Source organism: Petromyzon marinus, assembly GCF_048934315.1.
Source record: "Petromyzon marinus isolate PM22_M1 ecotype Great Lakes invasive population chromosome 67 unlocalized genomic scaffold, UKy_Petmar_22M1.pri1.0 chr67_unloc.6, whole genome shotgun sequence".
NCBI classification, from domain to species: domain Eukaryota; kingdom Metazoa; phylum Chordata; class Hyperoartia; order Petromyzontiformes; family Petromyzontidae; genus Petromyzon; species Petromyzon marinus.
In genome coordinates, this window is record NW_027422596.1 from 390,453 (window position 1) to 416,895 (window position 26,443).

Sequence of the window (26,443 nt, forward strand, 5' to 3'; positions counted from 1 at the left end):
GCTCCACGGTAGGTCCTGGTGTCAAGGACATGGGCTCGCATCTGCTGGTTCGTCACTATGTAGTCCAGCAGATGTTCTTGCTTGGACCCGGCATGCATCCATGATGTTGTGTGGATGCACCGATGCCGGAACAGCGTGTTGGTAATTACAAGCCCATGGGCTGCACAAAAATCTAGCAGCCTCCTACCGTTGTTATTGAGCTGATCTGGCCCATGCCCTCCAATCACTCCAGACCAGGTGCCAGTATCATGACCAACTCGGGCATTGAAGTCACCCAACATGATGACTCTATCCCGAGGGGCCACTTTAGCCAGCACCTGTGACAGGAGGTCATAGAAGGCATCTGACTCATCGGCTTTGCCTGCATCCCTCCACGGATGTTCATCTTCGGTGGGGGCATAAGTAACCACGACCACCATTCCTCGCCTCCGGTTGATGGGAAGGCGAGCCCAAAGTAGCCTGGGGCTTACAGCTTCCCACACCTCACCGCCACGCTCCCACGCCCCCTTCATTCTTTTGTTCAAAAGAAGACCCACACCCTGTTGTTTGGCAGTCTGCTGCCCCGAGTAGAGGACTGTCCACCCCTCATGGTGGCAGGAGCCAGAGCCGGTCCACCGGACCTCCTGAATGCCGCATAGATCCAGGCGGTACCGGTCCAGCTCCCGACAGAGGAGTGGCAGCCTCTCCTCTGCAGTGAGCGTTCGAACATTCCACGTGGCCACCCGTAGTGGCTTTTCGTTGTTTCTGGAGTAGCCCCGAGGGTAGGTATTCAATCTCTTGGCTCCGCCAATTGGGGTTTGGCTAGGAGACGTCATAGACGCCTGGCCCCCTGGGGCCAGGCGTCTATGACGCTGACACACACACACAGTGACACACACACACCACACAGTGACACACACAGTGACACACACACACACAGTGACACACACACACACCACACAGTGACACACACAGTGACACACACACACAGTGACACACACACACAGTGACACACACACACCACACAGTGACACACACAGTGACACACACACAGTGACACACACACAGTGACACACAAAGATCCCCCGTGTAGCCTTAACAGACTGTAGGGGCAAGTGCTGTTAGCGAGCACCTATGAAGGCCGGAACGGTACACGAGGGGGTGGGTGGCCAGCACCACGCCCGACCGCCTTTGTCTCCCTAGTGGCAATGTTTACACACCGCACCAGGTACTCATTTGAGGCTGAGTCGACCTAGGGGAAGCCCGGGACCGGTTCAGGTAATCGTCACTGGTGTTGGCCATGAGCGGGAATCGAACCCGGGTCGCCAGGTTCATAGCGCAGCGTAGCGCTAACCGCTACACCACACACACCACACACACCACACACATACCACACACAGTGACACACACACACAGTGACACACCACACACACACACAGTGACACACACACACACACACACCGTGACACACCACACACACACACACAGTGACACACACACACCACACACACACACAGTGACACACACACACCACACATACCACACACATACCACACACACCACACACACACACACCACATCACACACACGCACACACACACCACACACACACCACACACACACATCACACACACACACACGCACACACACACACCACACACACAGTGCACGGATGAGTGTGTGGGTGAGCGAGTGGGTGGCTGAGTGGGTGGATGAGAGGGTGGGTGAGTGACTGGGTGAGTGACTGGATGGGTGAGTGGGTGGGTGAGTGGATGAGTGAGTGGATGAGTGAGTGGATGGATGGGTGGGTGAGTGTGTGGGTGAGTGCGTCGTGAGTGTGTGGGTGAGTGGGTGAGTGTGTGGGTGGGTGGGTGAGTGGGTGAGTGAGTGGATGGATGGGTGGGTGAATGGGTGGGTGAGTGCGTGGGTGAGTGCGTGGGTGAGTGCGTGGGTGAGTGTGTGGGTGAGTGTGTGGGTGAGTGAGTGGATGGATGGGTGAGTGTGTAGGTGAGTGCGTGGGTAAGTGCGTGGGTGAGTGTGTGGGTGAGTGCGTGGGTAAGTGAGTGGGTGGGTGAGCGTGTGGGTGAGTGTGTGGGTGAGTGCGTGGGTGAGTGCGTGGGTGAGTGCGTGGGTGAGTAGGTGGGTGAGTGCGTGGGTGAGTGCGTGTGGGTTAGTGCGTGGGTGAGTGTGTGGGTGAGTGTGTGGGTGAGTGAGTGGGTGAGTGTGTGGGTGAGTGTGTGGGTGAGTGTCTGGGTGAGTGTGTGGGTGAGTGTGTGGGTGAGTGTGACTCACACTCACCCTGATCCTCCCCTCTCTGTGGCTCCTCCTCCTCCTCCTCTCCCACTCCGTGCCTCCTTTCTCCCTGCTGCTCCGCACCTGGAACCCAGGAGACACGGGAAAGGATGAGCACGTGAACGAGTGTGTGGGTGAGTGTGTGGGTGAGTGGGTGAGTGTGTGGGTGAGTGAGTGGGTGGGTGAGTGTGTGTGAGTGTGGCTGAGTGTGTGGGTGAGTGAGTGTGTGAGTGTGTGTGTGGGTGAGTGTGTGGGTGAGTGTCTGGGTGTGTGGCTGAGTGTGTGGCTGACTGAGTGTGTGGGTGAGTGTGTGGGTGATTGAGTGTGTGTGTGTGGGTGAGTATGTGAGTGTGTGTGTGAGTGTGTGGCTGACTGAGTGTGTGTGGCTGAGTGTGTGGGTGTGTGTGTGGGTGAGTGTGCGTGTGAGTGGGAGGCTGATCGATGCCCGGGTGTGGTCAAGGGATGGCTCCCTATTGCTCAACCACGTTATGTATGCTGATGATTTGGTAATAGCTGCTCAGTCAGAGGAGGAGTTGGAGACGCTGCTGCTGAGACTGGAGCGTGCCACTAAGAGGTGGGGCCTTACCATCAGCCCCACCAAAACTAAGCACCTGCCTGGGTATTTTGTACCATCGGACACTCCACCCCCACAACTCCCAATCGGTGATGGGGCAGTTGTGGAGAGAGTGGAGAGTTTCCCATACCTGGGCAGTGTGCTTATGACTGGCTCCAGTTTAACAGCAGAGGTCTCACTCCGAATCAGTCGAGCGGCAATATCTTTTCATCGGTTGCGTAACGCTGTGTGGAAGCTATCTGGTCTGTCGCTCCACACTAAGCTTCAGGTCTTCTCGGCCACGGTCATTCCCTCCCTTCTCTACGCTTGCGAAACGTGGACCCCCCTAATGGAACATCTTCGCTGGTTAGAAACATTTAGGCTGGCCTGCCTACGATCCATCCTGGGTTTAACCAGACTGGATTGTGTGAGGAGCTCACAAATCCTTGAAAGATCTGGGCAAGGTCCCATCGGTGAGCTCCTCCGGCGGCCAAGGCTGCGATGGCTGGGTCATGTAGCCCGCATGCCCAGCCACCGCATGCCGAAACAGCTTTTGTTCGGCCGGATTGAGGGGGCTAAGCGGGCGCGGCACGGGCTAGAGAAGAGATGGAGTGATGTGGTACAGGAGGACGTGGAACTGAGTGGACTTGCCGATGAGCGGTACCAGCGGTGTCAAGATCGGCCTCTGTGGAGGAGGCTCGTGAAGGATGCTACTGGGCAGTTGGAGGTAGTCGCCCTCCAACAACAACGGAGGGCGGAGGAGCGACGCTCACAACAACGAGCGGAGCGCCGGGTGGCTAAAGCACAGCAGGTTGGCACAGTAGGGGGCACAGGTGGTGCATCAGCCAGTCATCTCAGTCAGTCGACCCGTGGCACCTGGGTCTGCCCCGTGACCTCCTGCCAGCGGGCGTTCGACACTTCACGTGGCCTCAGGGTGCACATAGCCTGGCACAAGCGTCGTGGTAACGTCACCGCCACTTAGTGGCGAATGGCGGTTGTTGTTGTTGTGTGTGAGTGTGTGAGTGTGTGGCTAACTGAGTGTGTGTGTGTGAGTGTGTGGCTGACTGAGTGTGTGTGTGTGAGTGTGTGGCTGACTGAGTGTGAGTGTGTGTGTGTGATGCAAGTGCGAGTTCGCGTCCAAAGCGAGGGCGATAAACTCTGGGTGGGGGGGAGGGGGCATCAGTGCCAAGCTGGCTCGGGTCACATGTGCCAGTGGAAAAGGAGCCGGTGCGAGAGGTGTTCTGGCTCTCTGGCTCTCTGACTCCTCGCACCGCTCATCGCGAAGAGCCAGTGAGGTCCCTCCGGGCTTCCAGTCCCTGCTGATGTCAGCGAGCTCCTGTTAAGGGCACACGCAAGACAGACAAAGATCCCCCGACCCCCCTGGATAGCCTGAACAGACTTTTGGGGCAAGTGCTGTTGTTAGTGAGCTCCTATCAGCGCGTGTCTCTCTGTGTGTCTCCCCGTGTCTCTCTGTGTCTCTGTCTCCCCGTGTCTCTCTGTGTCTCCCCGTGTCTCTCTCTGTGTCTCCCCGTGTCTCTCTGTGTGTCTCCCCGTGTCTCTCTGTGTGTCTGTCTCCCCGTGTCTCCCCGTGTCTCTGTGTCCCTGTGTCTCTCTGTCTCCCCGTGTCTCTGGCTGTCTCCCCGTGTCTCTCTCTGTCTCTCTGTGTCTCCCCGTGTCTCTCTGTGTCTCTGTCTCCCCCGTGTCCCCCCGTGTCTCTGTCTGTCTCCCCGTGTCTCTGTCTCCCCATGTCCCCCGTGTCTCTGGCTGTCTCCCCGTGTCTCTGTCTCCCCGTCTCCCCCCCGTGTCTCCCCGTGTCTCTGTCTGTCTCCCCGTGTCTTTGTGTGTCCCCGCGTGTCTCTGTCTCCCCGTGTCCCTGTCTGTCTCCCCGTGTCTCTGTCTCCCCCCGTGTCTCCCCGTGTCTCTGTCTCCCCATGTCCCGCCGTGTCTCTGTCTGTCTCCCCGTGTCTCTGTCTGTCTCCCCGTGTCTCTGTCTGTCTCCCCGTGTCTCTGGCTGTCTCCCCGTGTCTCTGTCTGTCTCCCCGTCTGCCCCCCGTGTCTCCCCGTGTCTCTGTCTCCCCATGTCCCCCGTGTCTCTGTCTGTCTCCCCGTGTCTCTGTCTGTCTCCCCGTGTCTCTGTCTCCCCATGCCCCCCGTGTCTCTGGCTGTCTCCACGTGTCTCTGTCTGTCTCCCCCGTGTCTCCCCGTGTCTCTCTGTGTCTCCCCGTGTCTCTGTCTCCCCGTATCCCTGGCTGTCTCCCCGTCTCCCCCCCGTGTCTCCCCGTGTCTCTGGCTGTCTCCCCGTGTCTCTGTCTGTCTCCCCGTGTCTCTGTCTCCCCGTGTCTTTGTGTGTCCCCGTGTCTCTGGTTGTCTCCCCGTGTCTCTCTGTCTCCCCGTGTCTCTGTCTCCCCATGTCCCCCGTGTCTCTGGCTGTCTCCCCGTGTCTCTGTCTCCCCGTCTCCCCCCCGTGTCTCCCCGTGTCCCTGTCTGTCTCCCCGTGTCTCTATCTGTCTCCCCCCGTGTCTCCCCGTGTCTCTGTCTCCCCATGTCCCGCCGTGTCTCTGTCTGTCTCCCCGTGTCTCTGTCTGTCTCCCCGTGTCTCTGTCTGTCTCCCCGTGTCTCTGTCTGTCTCCCCGTCTGCCCCCCGTGTCTCCCCGTGTCTCTGTCTCCCCATGTCCCCCGTGTCTCTGTCTGTCTCCCCGTGTCTCTGTCTGTCTCCCCGTGTCTCTGTCTCCCCATGCCCCCCGTGTCTCTGGCTGTCTCCACGTGTCTCTGTCTGTCTCCCCGGTGTCTCCCCGGTGTCTCCCCGTGTCTCTCTGTGTCTCCCCGTGTCTCTGTCTCCCCGTATCCCTGGCTGTCTCCCCGTCTCCCCCCCGTGTCTCCCCGTGTCTCTGGCTGTCTCCCCGTGTCTCTCTGTCTCCCCGTGTCTCTGTCTCCCCATGTCCCCCGTGTCTCTGGCTGTCTCCCCGTGTCTCTGTCTCCCCGTCTCCCCCCGGGTCTCCCCGTGTCTCTGTCTGTCTCCAACGTGTCTTTGTGTGTCCCCGCGTGTCTCTGTCTCCCCGTGTCCCTGTCTGTCTCCCCGTGTCTCTATCTGTCTCCCCCCGTGTCTCCCCGTGTCTCTGTCTCCCCATGTCCCGCCGTGTCTCTGTCTGTCTCCCCGTGTCTCTGTCTGTCTCCCCGTGTCTCTGTCTGTCTCCCCGTGTCTCTGGCTGTCTCCCCGTGTCTCTGTCTGTCTCCCCGTCTGCCCCCCCGTGTCTCCCCGTGTCTCTGTCTCCCCATGTCCCCCGTGTCTCTGGCTGTCTCCCCGTGTCTCTGTCTCCCCGTCTCCCCCCCGTGTCTCCCCGTGTCCCTGTCTGTCTCCCCGTGTCTCTATCTGTCTCCCCCCGTGTCTCCCCGTGTCTCTGTCTCCCCATGTCCCGCCGTGTCTCTGTCTGTCTCCCCGTGTCTCTGTCTGTCTCCCCGTGTCTCTGTCTGTCTCCCCGTGTCTCTGTCTGTCTCCCCGTCTGCCCCCCGTGTCTCCCCGTGTCTCTGTCTCCCCATGTCCCCCGTGTCTCTGTCTGTCTCCCCGTGTCTCTGTCTGTCTCCCCGTGTCTCTGTCTCCCCATGCCCCCCGTGTCTCTGGCTGTCTCCACGTGTCTCTGTCTGTCTCCCCGGTGTCTCCCCGGTGTCTCCCCGTGTCTCTCTGTGTCTCCCCGTGTCTCTGTCTCCCCGTATCCCTGGCTGTCTCCCCGTCTCCCCCCCGTGTCTCCCCGTGTCTCTGGCTGTCTCCCCGTGTCTCTCTGTCTCCCCGTGTCTCTGTCTCCCCATGTCCCCCGTGTCTCTGGCTGTCTCCCCGTGTCTCTGTCTCCCCGTCTCCCCCCGGGTCTCCCCGTGTCTCTGTCTGTCTCCAACGTGTCTTTGTGTGTCCCCGCGTGTCTCTGTCTCCCCGTGTCCCTGTCTGTCTCCCCGTGTCTCTATCTGTCTCCCCCCGTGTCTCCCCGTGTCTCTGTCTCCCCATGTCCCGCCGTGTCTCTGTCTGTCTCCCCGTGTCTCTGTCTGTCTCCCCGTGTCTCTGTCTGTCTCCCCGTGTCTCTGGCTGTCTCCCCGTGTCTCTGTCTGTCTCCCCGTCTGCCCCCCCGTGTCTCCCCGTGTCTCTGTCTCCCCATGTCCCCCGTGTCTCTGTCTGTCTCCCCGTGTCTCTGTCTGTCTCCCCGTGTCTCTGTCTCCCCATGCCCCCCGTGTCTCTGGCTGTCTCCACGTGTCTCTGTCTGTCTCCCCCGTGTCTCCCCGTGTCTCTCTGTGTCTCCCCGTGTCTCTGTCTCCCCGTATCCCTGGCTGTCTCCCCGTCTCCCCCCCGTGTCTCCCCGTGTCTCTGGCTGTCTCCCCGTGTCTCTGTCTGTCTCCCCGTGTCTCTGTCTCCCCGTGTCTTTGTGTCTCCCCGTGTCTCTCTGTCTCCACGTGTCTCTGTCTGTCTCCCCGTCTCCCGCCCGTGTCTCTGTCTGTCTCTCTGTGTCTCTGTCTGTCTCCGAGTGTCTCTGTCTGTCTCCCCGTGTCTCTGTCTGTCTCCCCGTGTCTCTGTCTCCCCGTGTCTTTGTGTGTCCCCGTGTCTCTGGCTGTCTCCCCGTCTCCCCCCCCCCCCCGTGTCTCTGGCTGTCTCCCCGTGTTTCTCTGTGTCTCCCTGTGTCTCTCTCTGTCTCCCCGTGTCTCTGTCTGTCTCTCCGTGTCTCTGGCTGTCTCCCCGTGTCTCTCTCTGTCTCCCCGTGTCTCTGGTTGTCTCCCCGTGTCTCTGTCTGTCTCCCCGTGTCTATGTCTGTCTCCCCGTGTCTCTGTCTGTCTCCCCGTGTCTCTGTCTGTCCCCGCGTGTCTCTGTCTGTCTCCCCGTGTCTCTCTCTGTCTCCCCGTGTCTCTGGTTGTCTCCCCATGTCCCCCCGTGTCTCCCCGTGTCTCTGTCTGTCCCCGAGTGTCTCTGGCTGTCTCCCCGTGTCTCTGGCTGTCTCCCCCCCGTGTCTCTCTGTCTCCCCGTGTCTCTCTCTGTCTCCCCGTGTCTCTGGCTGTCTCCCCGTGTCTCTGGCTGTCTCCCCGTCTCCCTCCCGTGTCTCTGGCTGTCTCCCCGTGTCTCTGGGTGTCCCCGCGTGTCTCTGTCTGTCTCCCCGTGTCTCTCTCTGTATCCCCGTGTCTCTGGCTGTCTCCCCGTGTCTCTGTCTGTCTCCCCGTGTCTCTCTCTGTCTCCCCGTGTGTCTGTCTGTCTCCCCGTGTCTCTGGCTGTCTCCCCATGTCCCCCCGTGTCTCCCCGTGTCTCTCTCTGTCTCCCCGTGTCTCTCTCTGTATCCCCGTGTCTCTGGCTGTCTCCCCGTGTCTCTCTCTGTCTCCCCGTGTCTCTGTCTGTCTCCCCGTGTCTCTCTCTGTCTCCCCGTGTCTCTGTCTGTCTCCCCGTGTCTCTGGCTGTCTCCCCATGTCCCCCCGTGTCTCCCCGTGTCTCTCTCTGTCTCCCCGTGTCTCTCTCTGTCTCCCCGTGTCTCTGGCTGTCTCCCCGTGTCTCTGGCTGTCTCTCCGTGTCTCTCTCTGTATCCCCGTGTCTCTGGCTGTCTCCCCGTGTCTCTGGCTGTCTCCCCGTGTCTCTCTGTATCCCCGTGTCTCTGGCTGTCTCCCCGTGTCTCTGGCTGTCTCCCCGTGTCTCTCTCTGTATCCCCGTGTCTCTGGCTGTCTCCCCGTGTCTCTGGCTGTCTCTCCGTGTCTCTCTCTGTATCCCCGTGTCTCTGGCTGTCTCCCCGTGTCTCTGGCTGTCTCCCCGTGTCTCTGGCTGTCTCCCCGTGTCTCTCTCTGTCTCCCCGTGTCTCTGGCTGTCTCCCCGTGTCTCTGGCTGTATCCCCGTGTCTCTCTCTGTCTCCCCGTGTCTCTGTATCCCCGTGTCTCTCTCTGTCTCCCCGTGTCTCTCTCTGTCTCCCCGTGTCTCTGGCTGTATCCCCGTGTCTCTGGCTGTCTCCCCGTGTCTCTCTCTGTATCCCCGTGTCTCTGGCTGTCTCCCCGTGTCTCTGGCTGTCTCCCCGTGTCTCTGGCTGTCTCCCCGTGTCTCTGGCTGTATCCCCGTGTCTCTCTCTGTCTCCCCGTGTCTCTGTATCCCCGTGTCTCTCTCTGTCTCCCCGTGTCTCTCTCTGTCTCCCCGTGTCTCTGGCTGTATCCCCGTGTCTCTGGCTGTCTCCCCGTGTCTCTCTCTGTATCCCCGTGTCTCTGGCTGTCTCCCCGTGTCTCTGGCTGTCTCCCCGTGTCTCTGGCTGTCTCCCCGTGTCTCTGGCTGTCTCCCCGTGTCTCTCTCTGTATCCCCGTGTCTCTGGCTGTCTCCCCGTGTCTCTGGCTGTCTCCCCGTGTCTCTGGCTGTCTCCCCGTGTCTCCGCCTCCTCACCCAAGGCCGAGGCCGCCCTTGCGTGGTGGAACTCCGCAGCCGGCGCCGACGTTTCGCGACCAACCTCCCCCTCACCAACAACGCCGCTTCGGATGGGGCGGGGCTGAGGATGGGGGGCGTGGTTGAGGGTTGGGCTGGGGGCGGGGCTGAGGGTTGGGGGCGTGGTTGAGGGCGGGGTTGTGGCTGTGGGGGGGGGGAATAAAATAAATTCTCCCGCCAACTGCCGGGGGCACGCGCGGCGCGCAGGCGACGGCGGCGCCGACCAATCGGCGCGCGTTGCTGCAGACAAGCGGACGTGCGTCACCGTCTGGCGACTTCTTCCGTTTGGTTAATGCGGGGGCGGGGCGGGACGGAGAGCGGAGCGGGAGGCGGGGCAAGGGGCGGGGCAAGGGTCGGGGGCGGGGCGAAGAGTGGACGTGCACCGCGCGGGGTGACCCGGACGGACTTCTCCCACGAGCTCGCCTACTGAGCATGCATTCGAACTACGCTACACACTACTATACACTATACACTACACTATACACTACACTATACACTACACTATACACTACACACTACTATACACTACACTATACACTACACACTACACTATACACTACACACTACACACTACACTATACACTATACACTACACTATACACTACTATACACTACACTATACACTACACTATACACTACTATACACTATTATATACTATTATACACTACACTATACACTACGCTACACACTACTATACACTACACTATACTATACACTACACTATACACTACACACTACTATACACTACACTATACACTACACACTATACACTACACTATACACTACACACTACACTATACACTACACTATACACTACACTATACACTACTATACACTACACTATACACTACACTATACACTACTATACACTACTATATACTATTATATACTATTATACACTACACTATACACTACGCTACACACTACTATACACTACACTATACACTACACTACACACTACTATACACTACACTATACACTACACTATACACTACTATACACTATACTATAAACTACACTATACACTACACTACACACTACTATACACTACACTATACACTACACTACACACTACACTATACACTACACTATACACTACACTATACACTACTATACATTACTATATACTATTATACACTACTATACACTACACTACATACTACTATACACTACACTATACACTACACTATACACTACACTATATACTACACTATACACTACACTATACACTACACTACACTACACACTACTATACACTACACTATACACTACACTATACACTATTCACTACACTATACACGACTATATACTATTATACACTACTATACACTACACTACACACTACTATATACTACACTATACACTACACTATACACTACACTATACACTACTATACACTACACTATACACTACTATATACTACACTATACACTACACTATACACTACACTATACACTACTATACACTACATTATACACTACACTATACACTACGCTACACACTACTATACACTACACTATACACTACTATACACTACACTATACACTACACTATACACTACTATACACTACACTATAGACTGCACTATACACTACACTACACACTACTATACACTACACTATACACTACACTATACACTACACTATACACTATTATACACTACACTATACACTACACTATACACTATTATACACTACACTATACACTACACTATACACTACACTATACACTACACTACACACTACTATACACAACACTATACACTACACTATACACTATTATACACTTCTATACACTACACTATACACTACACTATACACTACTATACACTACTATACACTACACTATACACTACTATACACTACACTATACACTACACTATACACTACTATACACTACACTATACACTACACTATACACTACTATACACTACACTATACACTACTATACACTACACTATACACTACTATACACTACACTATACACTACACTATACACTACTATACACTACACTATACACCACACTACACACTACTATACACTACACTATACACTACACTATACACTACACTACACTATACACTACACTATACACTACACCATACACTACACTATACACTACTATACACTACACTATACACTACTATACACTACACTATACACTACTATACACTACACTATACACTACTATACATTACACTATACACTACACTACACACTACTATACACTACACTATACACTACACACTACTATACACTACACTATACACTACTATACACTACACTATACACTACACTACGCACTACTATACACTACACTATACACTACTATACACTACACTATACACTACACTATACACTATACACTACACTATACACTATTATACACTACACTATACTATACACTACACTTTACACTACACTATATACTACTATTCGCTAGACTATACACTACACTATACACTACGCTATAGAATACACTATACACTACACTATACACTACACTATACACTACACTATACACTACTATGCACTACACTATACACTACACTATACACTACTATACACTACACTATACACTACTATACACTACAACTATACACTACTACACTGTACACTACACTATACACTACACACTACACTATACACTACACCATACACTACACTATACACTACACTATACACTACTACACTATACACTACACTATACACTACAACTATACACTACTACACTATACACTACTATACACTACACTATACACTGCACTATATACTACTATTCGCTACACTATACATTACACTATACACTACACTATACACTACACTTTTATACATTACACTATACACTACTATACACTACACTATACACTACACTATACACTACACTATGCACTACTATACACTACACTATACGCTGCACTACACACTACACTACACACTACACTATACACTACACTATACACACTACTATACACTACACTATACACTACACTATACACTACACTATACACTACTATACACTACACTATACACTACACTATACACTACTATACACTACACTATACACTACTATACACTACACTATACACTACACTACGCACTACTATACACTACACTATACGCTACACTATACACTACACTACACACTACACTTGCACTACTCTATACACTACACTATACACTACACTATACACTACACTATACACACTACTATACACTACACTATACACTACACTATACACTACACTATATACTACTATACACTACACTACACACTACTATACACTACACTATACACTACACACTACTATACACTACACTATGCACTACACTATACACACTACTATACACTACACTATACACTACACTATACACTACACTACACACTACACTATACACTACTATACACTACACTATGCACTACACTACACACTACACTATACACTACACTATACACTGCTATACACTACACTATACACTACTATACACTACACTATACACTACACTATGCACTACACTATACACTACACTATACACTACTATACACTACACTATACACTACACTATACACTACACTACACACTACACTATACACTACACTATAGACTGCTATACACTACACTATACACTACACTATACACTACTATACACTACACTATACACTACACTATGCACTCACTATACACTACACTATACACTACTATATACTACACTCTACACTACACTATGCACTACACTATACACTACACTATACACTACTATACAATACTATACACTACACTATACACTACACTATACACTACACTATGCACTACACTATACACTACACTATACACTACTATACACTACACTATACACTACACTATACACTACTATACACTACACTATACACTACTATACACTACTATACACTACACTATACACTACTATACACTACACTATACACTACACTACTATACACTACACTATACACTACACTACACACTACACTATACACTACACTATACACTACTATACACTTCACGGTACACTACTATACTCTACACTATACACTACACTATACTCTACACTTTACACTACACTATACACTACACTATACACTACACTATACACTACACTATACACTACACTATACACTACATCGTCACAATAACCACCTCCACAGTGATCTCCATCCAGCAGTGGATAGTCCATGGTGATGGTGATGATGGTGACACTGAGAGACAGAGAGGGGGACACGTTGGCTAGAGAACACACTCAGGGTAGAGACATCATCATCACCATCACCACAGTGATCTCCATCCAGCAGTAGATAGTCGATGGTGATGATGGCGATGACACTGAGAGACAGAGAGAGAGAGATGGGGGGACACGTGGGCTAGAGAACACACTCAGGGTAGAGACATCGTCACCATCACCATCACCACCACAGTGATCTCCATCCAGCAGTGGATATCCCTGCTAAGCCAGTGAGGCTTACCCGGAATGTTTATCGATTGATGATCGATTATAATCGCTATCAGGGGCAAATGGAGCCCATCGCTGCTTGCTGGACAGTGACGAGAGAGCCTCCATTTAATGAATACATGATATAAGCCAAGAACCGCCGAGCAGATATGCTGAATAAGGACTCAACTGTGTACAGTGAAGGAAACAAGCATTTGATCCCCTGCTGATTTTGTACGTTTGCCCACTGACAAAGAAATGATCAGTCTATAATTTTAATGGTAGGTTTATTTGAACAGTGAGAGACAGAATAACAACAAAAAAAATCCAGAATAACGCATGTCAAAAATGTTATAAATTGATTTGCATTTTAATGAGGGAAATAAGTATTTGACCCCCTCTCAATCAGAAAGATTTCTGGCTCCCAGATGTATTTTATACAGGTAACGAGCTGAGATTAGGAGCACACTCTTAAAGGGAGTGCTCCTAATCTTAGCTTGTTACCTGTATAACAGACACCTGTCCACAGAAGCAATCAATCAATCCGATTCCAAACTCTCCACCATGGCCAAGACCAAAGAGCTCTCCAAGGATGTCAGGGACAAGATTGTAGACCTACACAAGGCTGGTATGGGCTACAAGACCATTGCCAAGCAGCTTGGTGAGAAGGTGACAACAGTTGGTGCGATTATTCGCAAATGGAAGAAACACAAAAGAACTGTCAATCTCCCTCGGCCTGGGGCTCCATGCAAGATCTCACCTCGTGGAGTTTCAATGATCATGAGAACGGTGAGGAATCAGCCCGGAACTACACGGGAGGATCTTGTCAATGATCTCAAGGCAGCTGAGACCATAGTCACCAAGAAAACAATTGGTAACACACTACGCCGTGAAGGACTGAAATCCTGCAGCGCCCACAAGGTCCCCCTGCTCAAGAAAGCACATGTACATGCCCGTCTGAAGTTTGCCAATGAACATCTGAATGATTCAGAGGACAACTGGGTGAAAGTGTTGTGGTCAGATGAGACCAAAATGGAGCTCTTTGGCATCAACTCAACTCGGAATCGGATTGATTGATTGCTTCTGTGGACAGGTGTCTGTTATACAGGTAACAAGCTAAGATTAGGAGCACTCCCTTTAAGAGTGTGCTCCTAATCTCAGCTCGTTACCTGTATAAAATACATCTGGGAGCCAGAAATCTTTCTGAATGAGAGGGGGTCAAATACTTATTTCCCTCATTAAAATGCAAATCAATTGATAACATTTGTGACATGCGTTATTCTGGATTTGTTGTTGTTGTTGTTGTTAATCTGTCTCTCACTGTTCAAATAAACCTACCATTAAAATTATAGACTGATCATTTCTTAGCGGGCAAACGTACAAAATCAGCAGGGGATCAAAAACTTTTTTTCCCTCACTGTACTTATAAATAGGTCATCATTTTGTTTCATAATACATTTTATTTATCCAACCATTTTGCTGATTTCTTTTTAAAGTGTTGCATGAACAGGACAGGTCACATGTTATCATGTAAAGCAACCATCAACACGTGAAAAGCCCTATGGAGCCGTCCATAAATGACGTCACGCACCTAGGGGGGAGGGGGCGGTCAGACATTTGTGACGATGTGTGACGATGGGGGAGGGGGGGGGGGGTTAAAGAAATGTGACGTCACATCAAAATTGCGCAACTTTATAAACAAATATAGACACAACACGTTCTACTTAATTAAATAGACTTAAAATTTTGATTTAAAGCTTTCGTGACTGCAGTAATTCATATTCTTAGCTCTTTCGGTAAAGTCACGTTGAAGGGAAACAATAAAATATATATTGTAAGCCATCTGGCTACCATGAGAGATTCGTTCATGAGGCTATCCACATATACAAAACACAGAGACAATTTCAACCGAGAAGAAGGATTTTGGCTTAGCAATCATTGGAAGGATTTGATAAACCATTTCGGGTCTTAATTGATTGTTCACGCTTACGGTGGCTTTCAGACAGCACACATTACATTTTTCGTCTCCCCCCTCCTCTTTTCAGAACATAGATGGACTCGTCCTTCTAAATAAACTGCCAAATCGCTGTGCGTGGCACAGACGTTTTTTAAATAAATAAATTCACCGTTTAAAAATAAATAAATTAATGCGGACCGACACACCCGATGACGACCGTTTGTGTTATGGTCGAAACGTCGTGAGAATTTTTATTGTTTATACATATTTTATTGTTTCCCTTCAACGTGACTTTACCGAAAGAGCTAAGAATTTGTAGTAAATGTTTTCTCCCACAACATCAGAGTGCAGCAGCGCCACGTTAAATACGCAACTACAATGACAACGATAGTTTAAAGCGATTTGAAGCATTTTTTTTGGGGGGGGCGGGGGGGCGGGCAGAGCTTTGTGATGTCATATTTGAGGTGGAGGGGGGGGGGTCTGACTTTTCGTGACAATTTCACGAGTAAAACTCAACCCTCTACACAGTACACGCAACATGACGTGAAATTTTGATTTAAAGCTTTCGTGACTGCAGTAATTCATATTCTTAGTTTTTTCGGTAAAGTCACGTTGAAGAGAAACAACAAAATAATAAAATATATATAAAACAATGAAAAAAAATTCTCACGACGTTTCGACCATAACTCAAACGGTCGTCTTCAGGTGTGACGACCGTTTGAGTTATGGTCGAAACGTCGTGAGAATGTTTTTTATTGTTTTATATATATTTCATTATTTTGTTGTTTCTCTTCAACGTGACTTTACCGAAAAAACTAAGAATATGACGTGAAATGTAAACCCTTGAATACATCGGGGAACAGGAGCAAATCATGGCGAGCCCTCCTTTGCCAGTACCAAGATAAACTAATAGGTGCTTTCTCCCCGAAATGTGTTTTTTTTCTGGCAACAAAACTGAAATCCCTCTACGAGGATTCGTGTTACTGCATCATAACCAACAATACTTGCAGTCAAATCGCAAGCCGAGAAAAAAACAACAACACTCTGATAATGTATGATGCATTGTCCTTGAAACACATTGGTCCACACCAGAGACAGCTTTTCTTAGAGCCTAGTCTCATACGGCGCTTTTGAAGAAAAGCTGTCTCTGGTGTGGACCAATCAGTTTCAAGGACAATGCATACATTTCATCATTGGACCTCCTTTTGCCAGTAGCGAAATATAATAATAATAGGGGGTTTTCCCCGTATTTTTTTCTGGCAACAAAACTGAAATCCCTCTACGAGGATTCGTGTTACTGCATTATAACCAACAATACTTGCAGTCAAATTGCAAACAAAAAACACACTATGATAATGTATCATGCATTGTCCTTGAAACTCATTGGTCCACACCAGAGACAGCTTTTCTTAGAGCCTAGTCTCATACGGCGCTCGACCAGATGACGCCAAAAGGCGCACCCTGTGTGTGTGTGTGCGCCTTTTGAAGAAAAGCTGTCTCTGGTGTGGACCAATCAGTTTCAAGGACAATGCATACATTTCATCATTAGACCTCCGTTTGCCAGTAGCGAAATATAATAATAGGGGGTTTTCCCCGTATTTATTTTGTTGCAACAAAACTGAAACCTCTCTACGAGGATTCGTGTTACTGCATTATAACCAACAATACTTGCAGTAAAATCGCAAGCAGAGAAAAAAAACAGCACTCTGATAATGTATGATGCTTTGTCCTTGAAACTCATTGGTCCACACCAGAGACAGCTTTTCTTAGAGCCTCGTCTCATACGGCGCTTTTGAAGAAAAGCTGTCTCTGGTGTGGACCAATCAGTTTCAAGGACAATGCATACATTTCATCATTAGACCTCCTTTTGCCGGTAGCGAAATATAATAATAGGGGGTTTTCCCTGTATTTTTTTTGGCAACAAACTGAAACCTCTCTACGAGGATTCGTGTTACTGCATTATAACCAACAATACTTGCAGTCAAATCGCAAACAAAAACACACATTATGATAATGTTTGATGCATTGTCCTTGAAACTCATTGGTCCACACCAGAGACAGCTTTTCTTAGAGCCTAGTCTCATACGGCGTTCGACCAGATGATGCCAAAAGGCGCACCCTGTGTGTGTGTGTGTGCGCCTTTTGAAGAAAAGCTGTCTCTGGTGTGGACCAATCAGTTTCAAGGACAATGCATACATTTCATCATTAGACCTCCGTTTGCCAGTAGCGAAATATAATAATAGGGGGTTTTCCCCGTATTTTTTTTGTTGCAACAAAACTGAAACCTCTCTACGAGGATTCGTGTTACTGCATTATAACCAACAATACTTGCAGTCAAATCGCAAGCGGAGAAAAAAAACAGCACTCTGATAATGTATGATGCATTGTCCTTGAAACTCATTGGTCCACACCAGAGACAGCTTTTCTTAGAGCCTAGTCTCCATACGGCGCTTTTGAAGAAAAGCTGTCTCTGGTGTGGACCAATCAGTTTCAAGGACAATGCATACATTTCATCATTAGACCTCCTTTTGCTGGTAGCGAAATATCATAATAATAGGGGTTTCCCCCCTACTTTTTTCTGGCAAATAAACTGAAACCTCTCTATGAGGATTCGTGTTACTGCATTATAACCAACAATACTTGCAGTCAAATTGCAAGCGAGAAAAAAAAAACAGCACTCTGATAATGTATGATGCATTTTCCTTGAAACTGATTGGTCCACACCAGAGACAGCTTTTCTTAGAGCCGAGTCTCATACGGCGCTTTTGAAGAAAAGCTGTCTCTGGTGTGGACCAATCAGTTTCAAGGACAATGCATACATTTCATCATTAGACCGTCTTTTGCCGGTTGCGAAATATAATAATAGGGGGTTTTCCCCGTCTTTGTTTCTGGTAACAATACTGAAACCCCTCTACGAGGATTCGTGTTACTGCATTATAACCAACAATACTTGCAGTCAAATTCTTGATTTGAAGCTTTCGTGACTGCAAGGATCCATACTCTTTGGTTCTATTCGGTAAAGTCACGTCGTGATTTTGTCGTTTTATTTTTTACCTACGTGACTTTACCGAATAGAACCAAAGAGTATAGTCAAATTCTCCTCCTCCTCATCCTCCTTCTTCTCCTCTCGACGTGTGACTTTACTCACAGTTGCTCAACGAGCACGGCCGCGAGGTTCACGCATCGATCGGTTTCATTACCCCGGCCATTGCCACTCAGAGGACATCACCGGTGCAGGCCAACGTCTCTCCATGCACACACACACACGCACGCGCGCGCAGATCACGTGATGCCCGTATTGGCCCACGTTGTTTGGTTCTTTCGATGTAACGTCACGCAGGTAGAAAAATTAGAATGAAAATGAAAGCCGGAAAAAAAATAACATTTGACAGAATGAAAATACTAACGCTTATTTCGCGTTTTTTTGTATTATTATTGGTTTTTAAATTTTTATTTTTATTTTACCGAAAGACTCAAAGGGATTTGAATTTCTTGCTGCCGCGAAAGTTTGAAGTGGAAATTTACCCCGGGCTTGACCAGTTTGAATGTTTTTAATTACAATAACACGTGATTTCTCTACCGCTCTCCGAAGATGGCCCATTGCCTGAAACGTCACCTTGGACATCACCTACAGGACGTCATTCGCGTCTCGTCAAGTTGGGTCGTTGCTGTTCTGGATTTCGTCCTTCATATGATCCTCACGTGCACGCTGTGTCGAGGAAGTTGGATCATTGACGGCGAATCGGTCTCTGCTGCATGAACGCCGCCCCAAGCCATCACCACAACCACCACGACCACCACCACCACCACCACCGTCATCATCGCCATCAGCCAGGGTCTCTCCACTGCTGGATAAAGGGACCCCGACATGGCCATCGTGAACCCACTGAGAGAGAGACACCCAGACCCAGGGCTCGAACCCAGCCTCTCAGTGTCTCTGACACGGCCATCTTGAACCCACTGAGAGAGAGACACCCAGACCCAGGGCTCGAACCCAGCCTCTCGGTGTCTCTGACACGGCCATCGTGAACCCACTGAGAGAGAGACACCCAGACCCAGGGCTCGAACCCAGCCTCTCGGTGTCTCTGACACGGCCATCGTGAACCCACTGAGAGAGAGACACCCAGACCCAGGGCTCGAACCCAGCCTCTCGGTGTCTCCGACACGGCCATCGTGAACCCACTGAGAGAGAGACACCCAGACCCAGGGCTCGAACCCAGCCTCTCAGTGTCTCTGACACGGCCATCGTGAACCCACTGAGAGAGAGACACCCAGACCCAGGGCTCGAACCCAGGCTCTCAGTGTCTCCGACACGGCCATCGTGAACCCACTGAGAGAGAGACACCCAGACCCAGGGCTCGAACCCAGGCTCTCAGTGTCTCCGACACGGCCATCGTGAACCCACTGAGAGAGAGACACCCAGACCCAGGGCTCGAACCCAGGCTCTCAGTGTCTCTGACACGGCCATCGTGAACCCACTGAGAGAGAGACACCCAGACCCAGGGCTCGAACCCAGCCTCTCAGTGTCTCCGACACGGCCATCGTGAACCCACTGAGAGAGAGACACCCAGACCCAGGGCTCCAACCCAGCCTCTCGGTGTCTCTGACACGGCCATCGTGAACCCACTGAGAGAGAGACACCCAGACCCAGGGCTCGAACCCAGCCTCTCAGTGTCTCTGACACGGCCATCGTGAACCCAATGAGAGAGACACCCAGACCCGGGGCTCGAACCCAGCCTCTCAGTGTCTCTGACACGGCCATCGTGAACCGCCTGAGAGAGAGACACCCAGACCCAGGGCTCGAACCCAGCCTCTGATTGTCTCCGACACGGCCATCGTGAACCCACTGAGAGAGAGACACCCAGACCCAGGGCTCGAACCCAGCCTCTCGGTGTCTCTGACACGGCCATCGTGAACCCACTGAGAGAGAGACACCCAGACCCAGGGCTCGAACCCAGCCTCTGAATGTCTCCGACACGGCCATCGTGAACCCAATGAGAGAGACACCCAGACCCAGGGCTCGAACCCAGCCTCTCAGTGTCTCCGACACGCCCATCGTGAACCCACTGAGAGAGACACCCAGACCCAGGGCTCGAACCCAGCCTCTCGGTGTCTCCGACACTGCCATCGTGAACCCAATGAGCGAGAGACACCCAGACCCAGGGCTCCAACCCAGCCTCTCGGTGTCTCCGACACGGCCATCGTGAACCCACTGAGAGAGAGACACCCAGACCCAGGGCTCGAACCCAGCCTCTCGGTGTCTCTGACACGGCCATCGTTAACCCACTGAGAGAGGGACACCCAGACCCAGGGCTCGAACCCAGCCTCTGAGTGTCTCTGACACGGCCATCGTGAACCCACTGAGAGAGAGAGACACCCAGACCCAGGGCTCCAACTCAGCCTCTCAGTGTCTCTGACACGGCCAGCGTGAACCCACTGAGAGAGAGACACCCAGACCCAGGGCTCAAACCCAGCCTCTCGGTGTCTCCGACACGGCCATCGTGAACTTCGCTAACCCCCTGCGAGGAATGTGGTGGAGCCGTGAGTATGGTGGATTTAAAGGCAGCCCTACCCCCCTCACCCTCACCCCCCTCACCCCCCTCACCCCCTCTCGCACCCTCACCGCCTACGTGGGCCACGATCTGCTTACCCCGAAACCCATCGGCGCCAAACCAACAGAGTCGAGGAGCGGCTAAATTTACCAGAACTGCCAAACCCTCGAAAGGCAAAGATCCCCCGCATAGCCTTTGACAGGCTGTTTGGGGCAAGTGCTGTTAGTGGCGAGTGGCAGGCTCGCTATGAAGGCCGGCACCGTGGCACACACACGCACACACACACACGCACACACACACACGCACACACAGGCACACATACACACACGCGGACAAACGCACAAAAAAAACAAAGACAAAGATCCCCCGTATAGCCTTAACAGACTGTAGGGGCAAGTGCTGTTAGCGAGCACCTCATGAAGGCCGGAACGGTACACGAGGGGGTGGGTGGCCAGCACCACGCCCGACCGCCTTTGTCTCCCTAGTGGCAATGTTTTTATCCACCGCACCAGGTACTCATTATGAGGCTGAGTCGACTTAGGGGAGGCCCGGGACTGGTTCAGATAATCGTCACTGGTGTTGGCCGTGAGCGGGAATCGAACCCGGGTCGCCAGGTTCATAGCGCAGCGTAGCGCTAACCGCTACACTATCCCTACACTACCGCTTTTCACACACAGTGACACACACACACAGTGACACACACACACAGTGACACACACACACAGTGACACACACACACACACAGTGACACACACACACAGTGACACACACACACACACACAGTGACACACACACACAGTGACACACACACACAGTGACACACACACACACACAGTGACACACACACACAGTGACACACACACACACAGTGACACACACACACAGTGACACACACACACACATACACACGGACACCGCAACCAGGTGGGGAGAGGTTGGGGGGCTGGAGTGTGGTGGTGGTGGTGGTAATAGTGGTGTGTGTGGTGGTGGTGTAGGTAGTGGTGGTGTGTGTGGTGGTGGTGGGGGTGGTAGTGGTGGTGGGGGTGGTAGTGGTGTGTGTGATGGGGGTGGTAGTGGTGGTGGGGGTGGTAGTGGTGTGTGTGGTGGTGGTGGTGGTGTAGGTAGTGGTGGTGTGTGTGGTGGTGGTGGGGGTGGTAGTGGTGGTGGGGGTGGGGGTGATGGTGTGTGTGGTGGTGGTGGTGTGTGTGGTGGGGGTAGTGGTAGTGGGGGTAGTGGTAGTGGTGGTGGGGGTAGTGGGGGTAGTGGGTGTAGTGGTGGTGATGGTGTGTTGTGTGTGTGGTGGGGGTAGTGGGGGTAGTGGTGGTGATGGTGTGTGTTATGATGGTGGGGGTAGTGGGTGTAGTGGTAGTGGTGGTGATGGTGTTATGATGGTGGGGGTAGTGGGTGTAGTGGTGGTGATGGTGTGTGTGTTATGATGGTGGGGGTAATGGGGGTAGTGGGTGTAGTGGTGGTGATGGTGTGTGTGTTATGATGGTGGGGGTAGTGGGTGTAGTGGGTGTAGTGGGGGTAGTGGGTGTAGAAGTGGTGATGGTGTGGGTGTTATGATGGTGGGGGTAGTGGGTGTAGTGGGTGTAGTGGTGATGATGGTGTGTGTTGTGTGTGATGGTGGGTGTAGTGGGTGTAGTGGGGGTAGTGGGTGTAGTGGTGATGATGGTGTGGGTGTTATGATGGTGGGGGTAGTGGGTGTAGTGGTGGTGATGATGTGTGTTGTGTGTGTGGTGTGTGTTATGATGGTGGGTGTAGTGGGTGTAGTGGTGGTGTGTGTGTTATGATGGTGGGGGCAGTGGGTGTAGTGGGTGTAGTGGGTGTAGTGGGTGTAGTGGTGGTGGTGGTGTTTGTGTTATGATGGTGGGGGCAGTGGGTGTAGTGGGTGTAGTGGGTGTAGTGGTGGTGTGTGTGTTATGATGGTGGGGGCAGTGGGTGTAGTGGGTGTAGTGGGGGTAAAGGGGGTAGTGGGTGTAGTGGGGGTAGTGGGTGTAGTGGTGATGATGGTGTGTGTTGTGTGTGGTGGGTGTAGTAGTGGTGATGGTGTGTGTGTTATGATGGTGGGGGTAGTGGGTGTAGTGGTAGTGGGTGTAGTGATGGTGTGTGTGATGGTGGGGGTAGTGGGTGTAGTGGGTGTAGTGGTGGTGGTGGTGGTGTGTGTAGTGGGTGTAGTGGTGGTGGTGGTGTGTGTAGTGGGTGTAGTGGTGGTGGTGGTGTGTGTAGTGGGTGTAGTGGTGGTGGTGGTGTGTGTAGTGGGTGTAGTGTGTGTTATGGTGGTGGTGTGTGTAGTGGGTGTAGTGGTGGTGGTGGTGTGTGTAGTGGGTGTAGTGTGTGTTATGGTGGTGGTGTGTGTAGTGTGTGTAGTGGGTGTAGTGGTGGTGGTGGTGTGTGTAGTGGGTGTAGTGTGTGTTATGGTGGTGGTGTGTGTAGTGGGTGTAGTGGTGGTGGTGGTGTGTGTAGTGGGTGTAGTGTGTGTTATGGTGGTGGTGTGTGTAGTGTGTGTAGTGGGTGTAGTGGTGGTGGTGGTGTGTGTAGTGGGTGTAGTGTGTGTTATGGTGGTGGTGTGTGTAGTGTGTGTAGTGGGTGTAGTGGTGGTGTGTGTAGTGGGTGTAGTGGTGGTGGTGGTGTGTAGTGGGTGTAGTGGTGGTGGTGGTGTGTGTAGTGGGTGTAGTGGTGGTGGTGGTGTGTGTAGTGGGTGTAGTGTGTGTTATGGTGGTGGTGTGTGTAGTGGGTGTAGTGTGTGTTGTGTGTGTGGTGTGTGTAGTGGGTGTAGTGTGTGTTGTGTGTGTGGTGTGTGTAGTGGGTGTAGTGGTGGTGGTGGTGTGTGTAGTGGGTGTAGTGTGTGTTGTGTGTGTGGTGTGTGTAGTGGGTGTAGTGTGTGTTGTGTGTGTGGTGTGTGTAGTGGGTGTAGTGGTGGTGGTGGTGTGTGTAGTGGGTGTAGTGTGTGTAGTGTGTGTTGTGTGTGTGGTGTGTGTAGTGGGTGTAGTGTGTGTTGTGTGTGTGGTGTGTGTAGTGGGTGTAGTGTGTGTTATGGTGGTGGTGTGTGTAGTGTGTGTAGTGGGTGTAGTGTGTGATGGTGGGGGTAGTGGGTGTAGTGGTGGTGGTGGTGTGTGTAGTGGGTGTAGTGGTGATGGTGTTATGATGGTGTGTGTAGTGGGTGTAGTGTGTGTGGTGTGTGTAGTGGGTGTAGTGTGTGTTGTGTGTGATGGTGTGTGTAGTGGGTGTAGTGGTGGTGGTGTGTGTAGTGGGTGTAGTGTGTGATGGTGTGTGTAGTGGGTGTAGTGGTGGTGGTGGTGTGTGTAGTGGGTGTAGTGTGTGTTGTGTGTGTGGTGTGTGTAGTGGGTGTAGTGTGTGTTGTGTGTGTGGTGTGTGTAGTGTGTGTAGTGGGTGTAGTGGTGGTGTGTGTAGTGGGTGTAGTTCTCTTCCCCTCGGCCAATGGGCCAGAGTTTGAGATCGAGTTTCTGTATCCCGCCTGCTGCTTGTACTCAAGTCGCCGTGCTCGGCGGTAGCCCCCGGGGAATGCCACTGCCACGTGCGGGCAACGTCCAGCCTCAACAACATCATCAGCAGCAGCAGCAGCAGCGGCGTCAACAACATCATCAGCAGCAGCATCAGCAGCAGCAGCAGCAGCGTCAACAACATCATCATCAGCAGCAGCGTTAACAACATCATCATCATCAGCAGCAGCAGCCTCAACAACATCATCAGCAGCAGCAGCAGCAGCGTCAACAACATCATCAGCAGCAGCGTCAACAACATCATCAGCAGCAGCAGCGTCAACAACATCATCATCAGCAGCAGCAGCGTCAACAACATCATCATCATCAGCAGCAGCAGCAGCGTCAACAACATCATCATCAGCAGCAGCAGCAGCGTCAACAACATCATCAGCAGCAGCAGCATCAGCTGTAGAGGCATCATCATCATCATCAGCAGCAGCAGCGTCAACAACATCATCATCAGCAGCAGCATCAGCTGTAGGGGCATCAGCATCATCATCAGCAGCAGCGTCAACAACATCATCATCATCAGCAGCAGCAGCGTCAACAACATCATCATCATCAGCAGCAGCAGCGTCAACAACATCATCAGCGGCATCATCATCAGCAACATCATCAGCGCCATCATCTCGATGTACGTCGCATAGCGACACATACACACACATACACACATACACACACACGTACACACATACACACATACACACACATACATTCACACATACATTCACATGCACACACACATACACTCACATACACACTCACATACACACATACATACACACACATACACACACACATACACTCACATACACACATGCATACATATACACACACGTACACACATACACACACATACATTCACACACATACACACACACACATACACTCACATGCACACACACATACACTCACATACACACTCACATACACACATACATACACACACATGCACACATACATACACACATACACACACATACATACACACATACATACACACACATACACACACATACAACAACAACAACCGCTGACGTCACCACGACTCTTGTGCCAGGCCATACATACACACATACACACACATAGACACACATACACACAGACTCGCCATAGACTCAACACTGCCCATCGACTCAACACTGCACCATACACTCAACACTGCACCATAGACTCAACACTGCACCATAGACTCAACACTGCCCATCGACTCAACACTGAACAATAGACTCAACACTGCACCACAGACTCAACACTGCACCATAGACTCAACACTGCCCATAGACTCATCACTGCACCATAGACTCAACACTGCACCATAGACTCAACACTGCCCATAGACTCAACACTGCACCATAGACTCAACACTGCACCATAGACTCAGCACTGCACCATAGACTCAGCACTGCACCATAGACTCAGCACTGCACGATAGACTCAGCACTGCACCATAGACTCAGCACTGCACAATAGACTCAGCACTGCACCACAGACTCAACACTGCACCATAGACTCAACACTGCACCACAGACTCAACACTGCACCACAGACTCAACACTGCACCACAGACTCAACACTGCACCACAGACTCAACACTGCACCATAGACTCAACACTGCACCATAGACTCAACACTGCCCGTAGACTCATCACTGCACCATAGACTCAGCACTGCACCATAGACTCAGCACTGCACCATAGACTCAACACTGCACCATAGATTCAACACTGCACCATAGACTC

At 51.2% G+C, this 26,443-nt stretch overlaps 2 protein-coding genes across 6 annotated transcripts in view; one reads left to right on the forward strand and one right to left on the reverse strand.

Moving 5' to 3' along the window:
- Window positions 1–26,443, reverse strand: part of LOC116937743 (ankyrin repeat domain-containing protein 49) — a 390,193-nt gene that overhangs the window by 16,317 nt on the left and 347,433 nt on the right. For 4 of the 5 annotated variants that reach the window (XR_012931440.1, XR_012931441.1, XR_012931442.1 and 1 more), the window contains exon 4: window positions 2,278–2,355. Coding sequence is in view for 2 of the 5 variants with exons in the window: in XM_076058053.1 (XP_075914168.1) it covers window positions 2,278–2,355 (78 nt within the window). In the remaining 3 variants the exon portion in view is untranslated. Of the gene's footprint in view, window positions 1–2,277; window positions 2,356–4,095; window positions 4,161–9,200; window positions 9,412–26,443 lie in introns of those variants that run through there. The other variant, XM_032944843.2, reaches the window with a different exon arrangement.
- LOC142905286 (transmembrane protein 255B-like) overlaps window positions 24,653–26,443 on the forward strand; it is a 39,665-nt gene continuing 37,874 nt past the window's right edge. The window contains exon 1 of the mRNA XM_076058050.1: window positions 24,653–25,335. The gene's annotated coding sequence lies outside the window, so the exon portion shown is untranslated. The remainder of the gene's footprint in view (window positions 25,336–26,443) is intronic.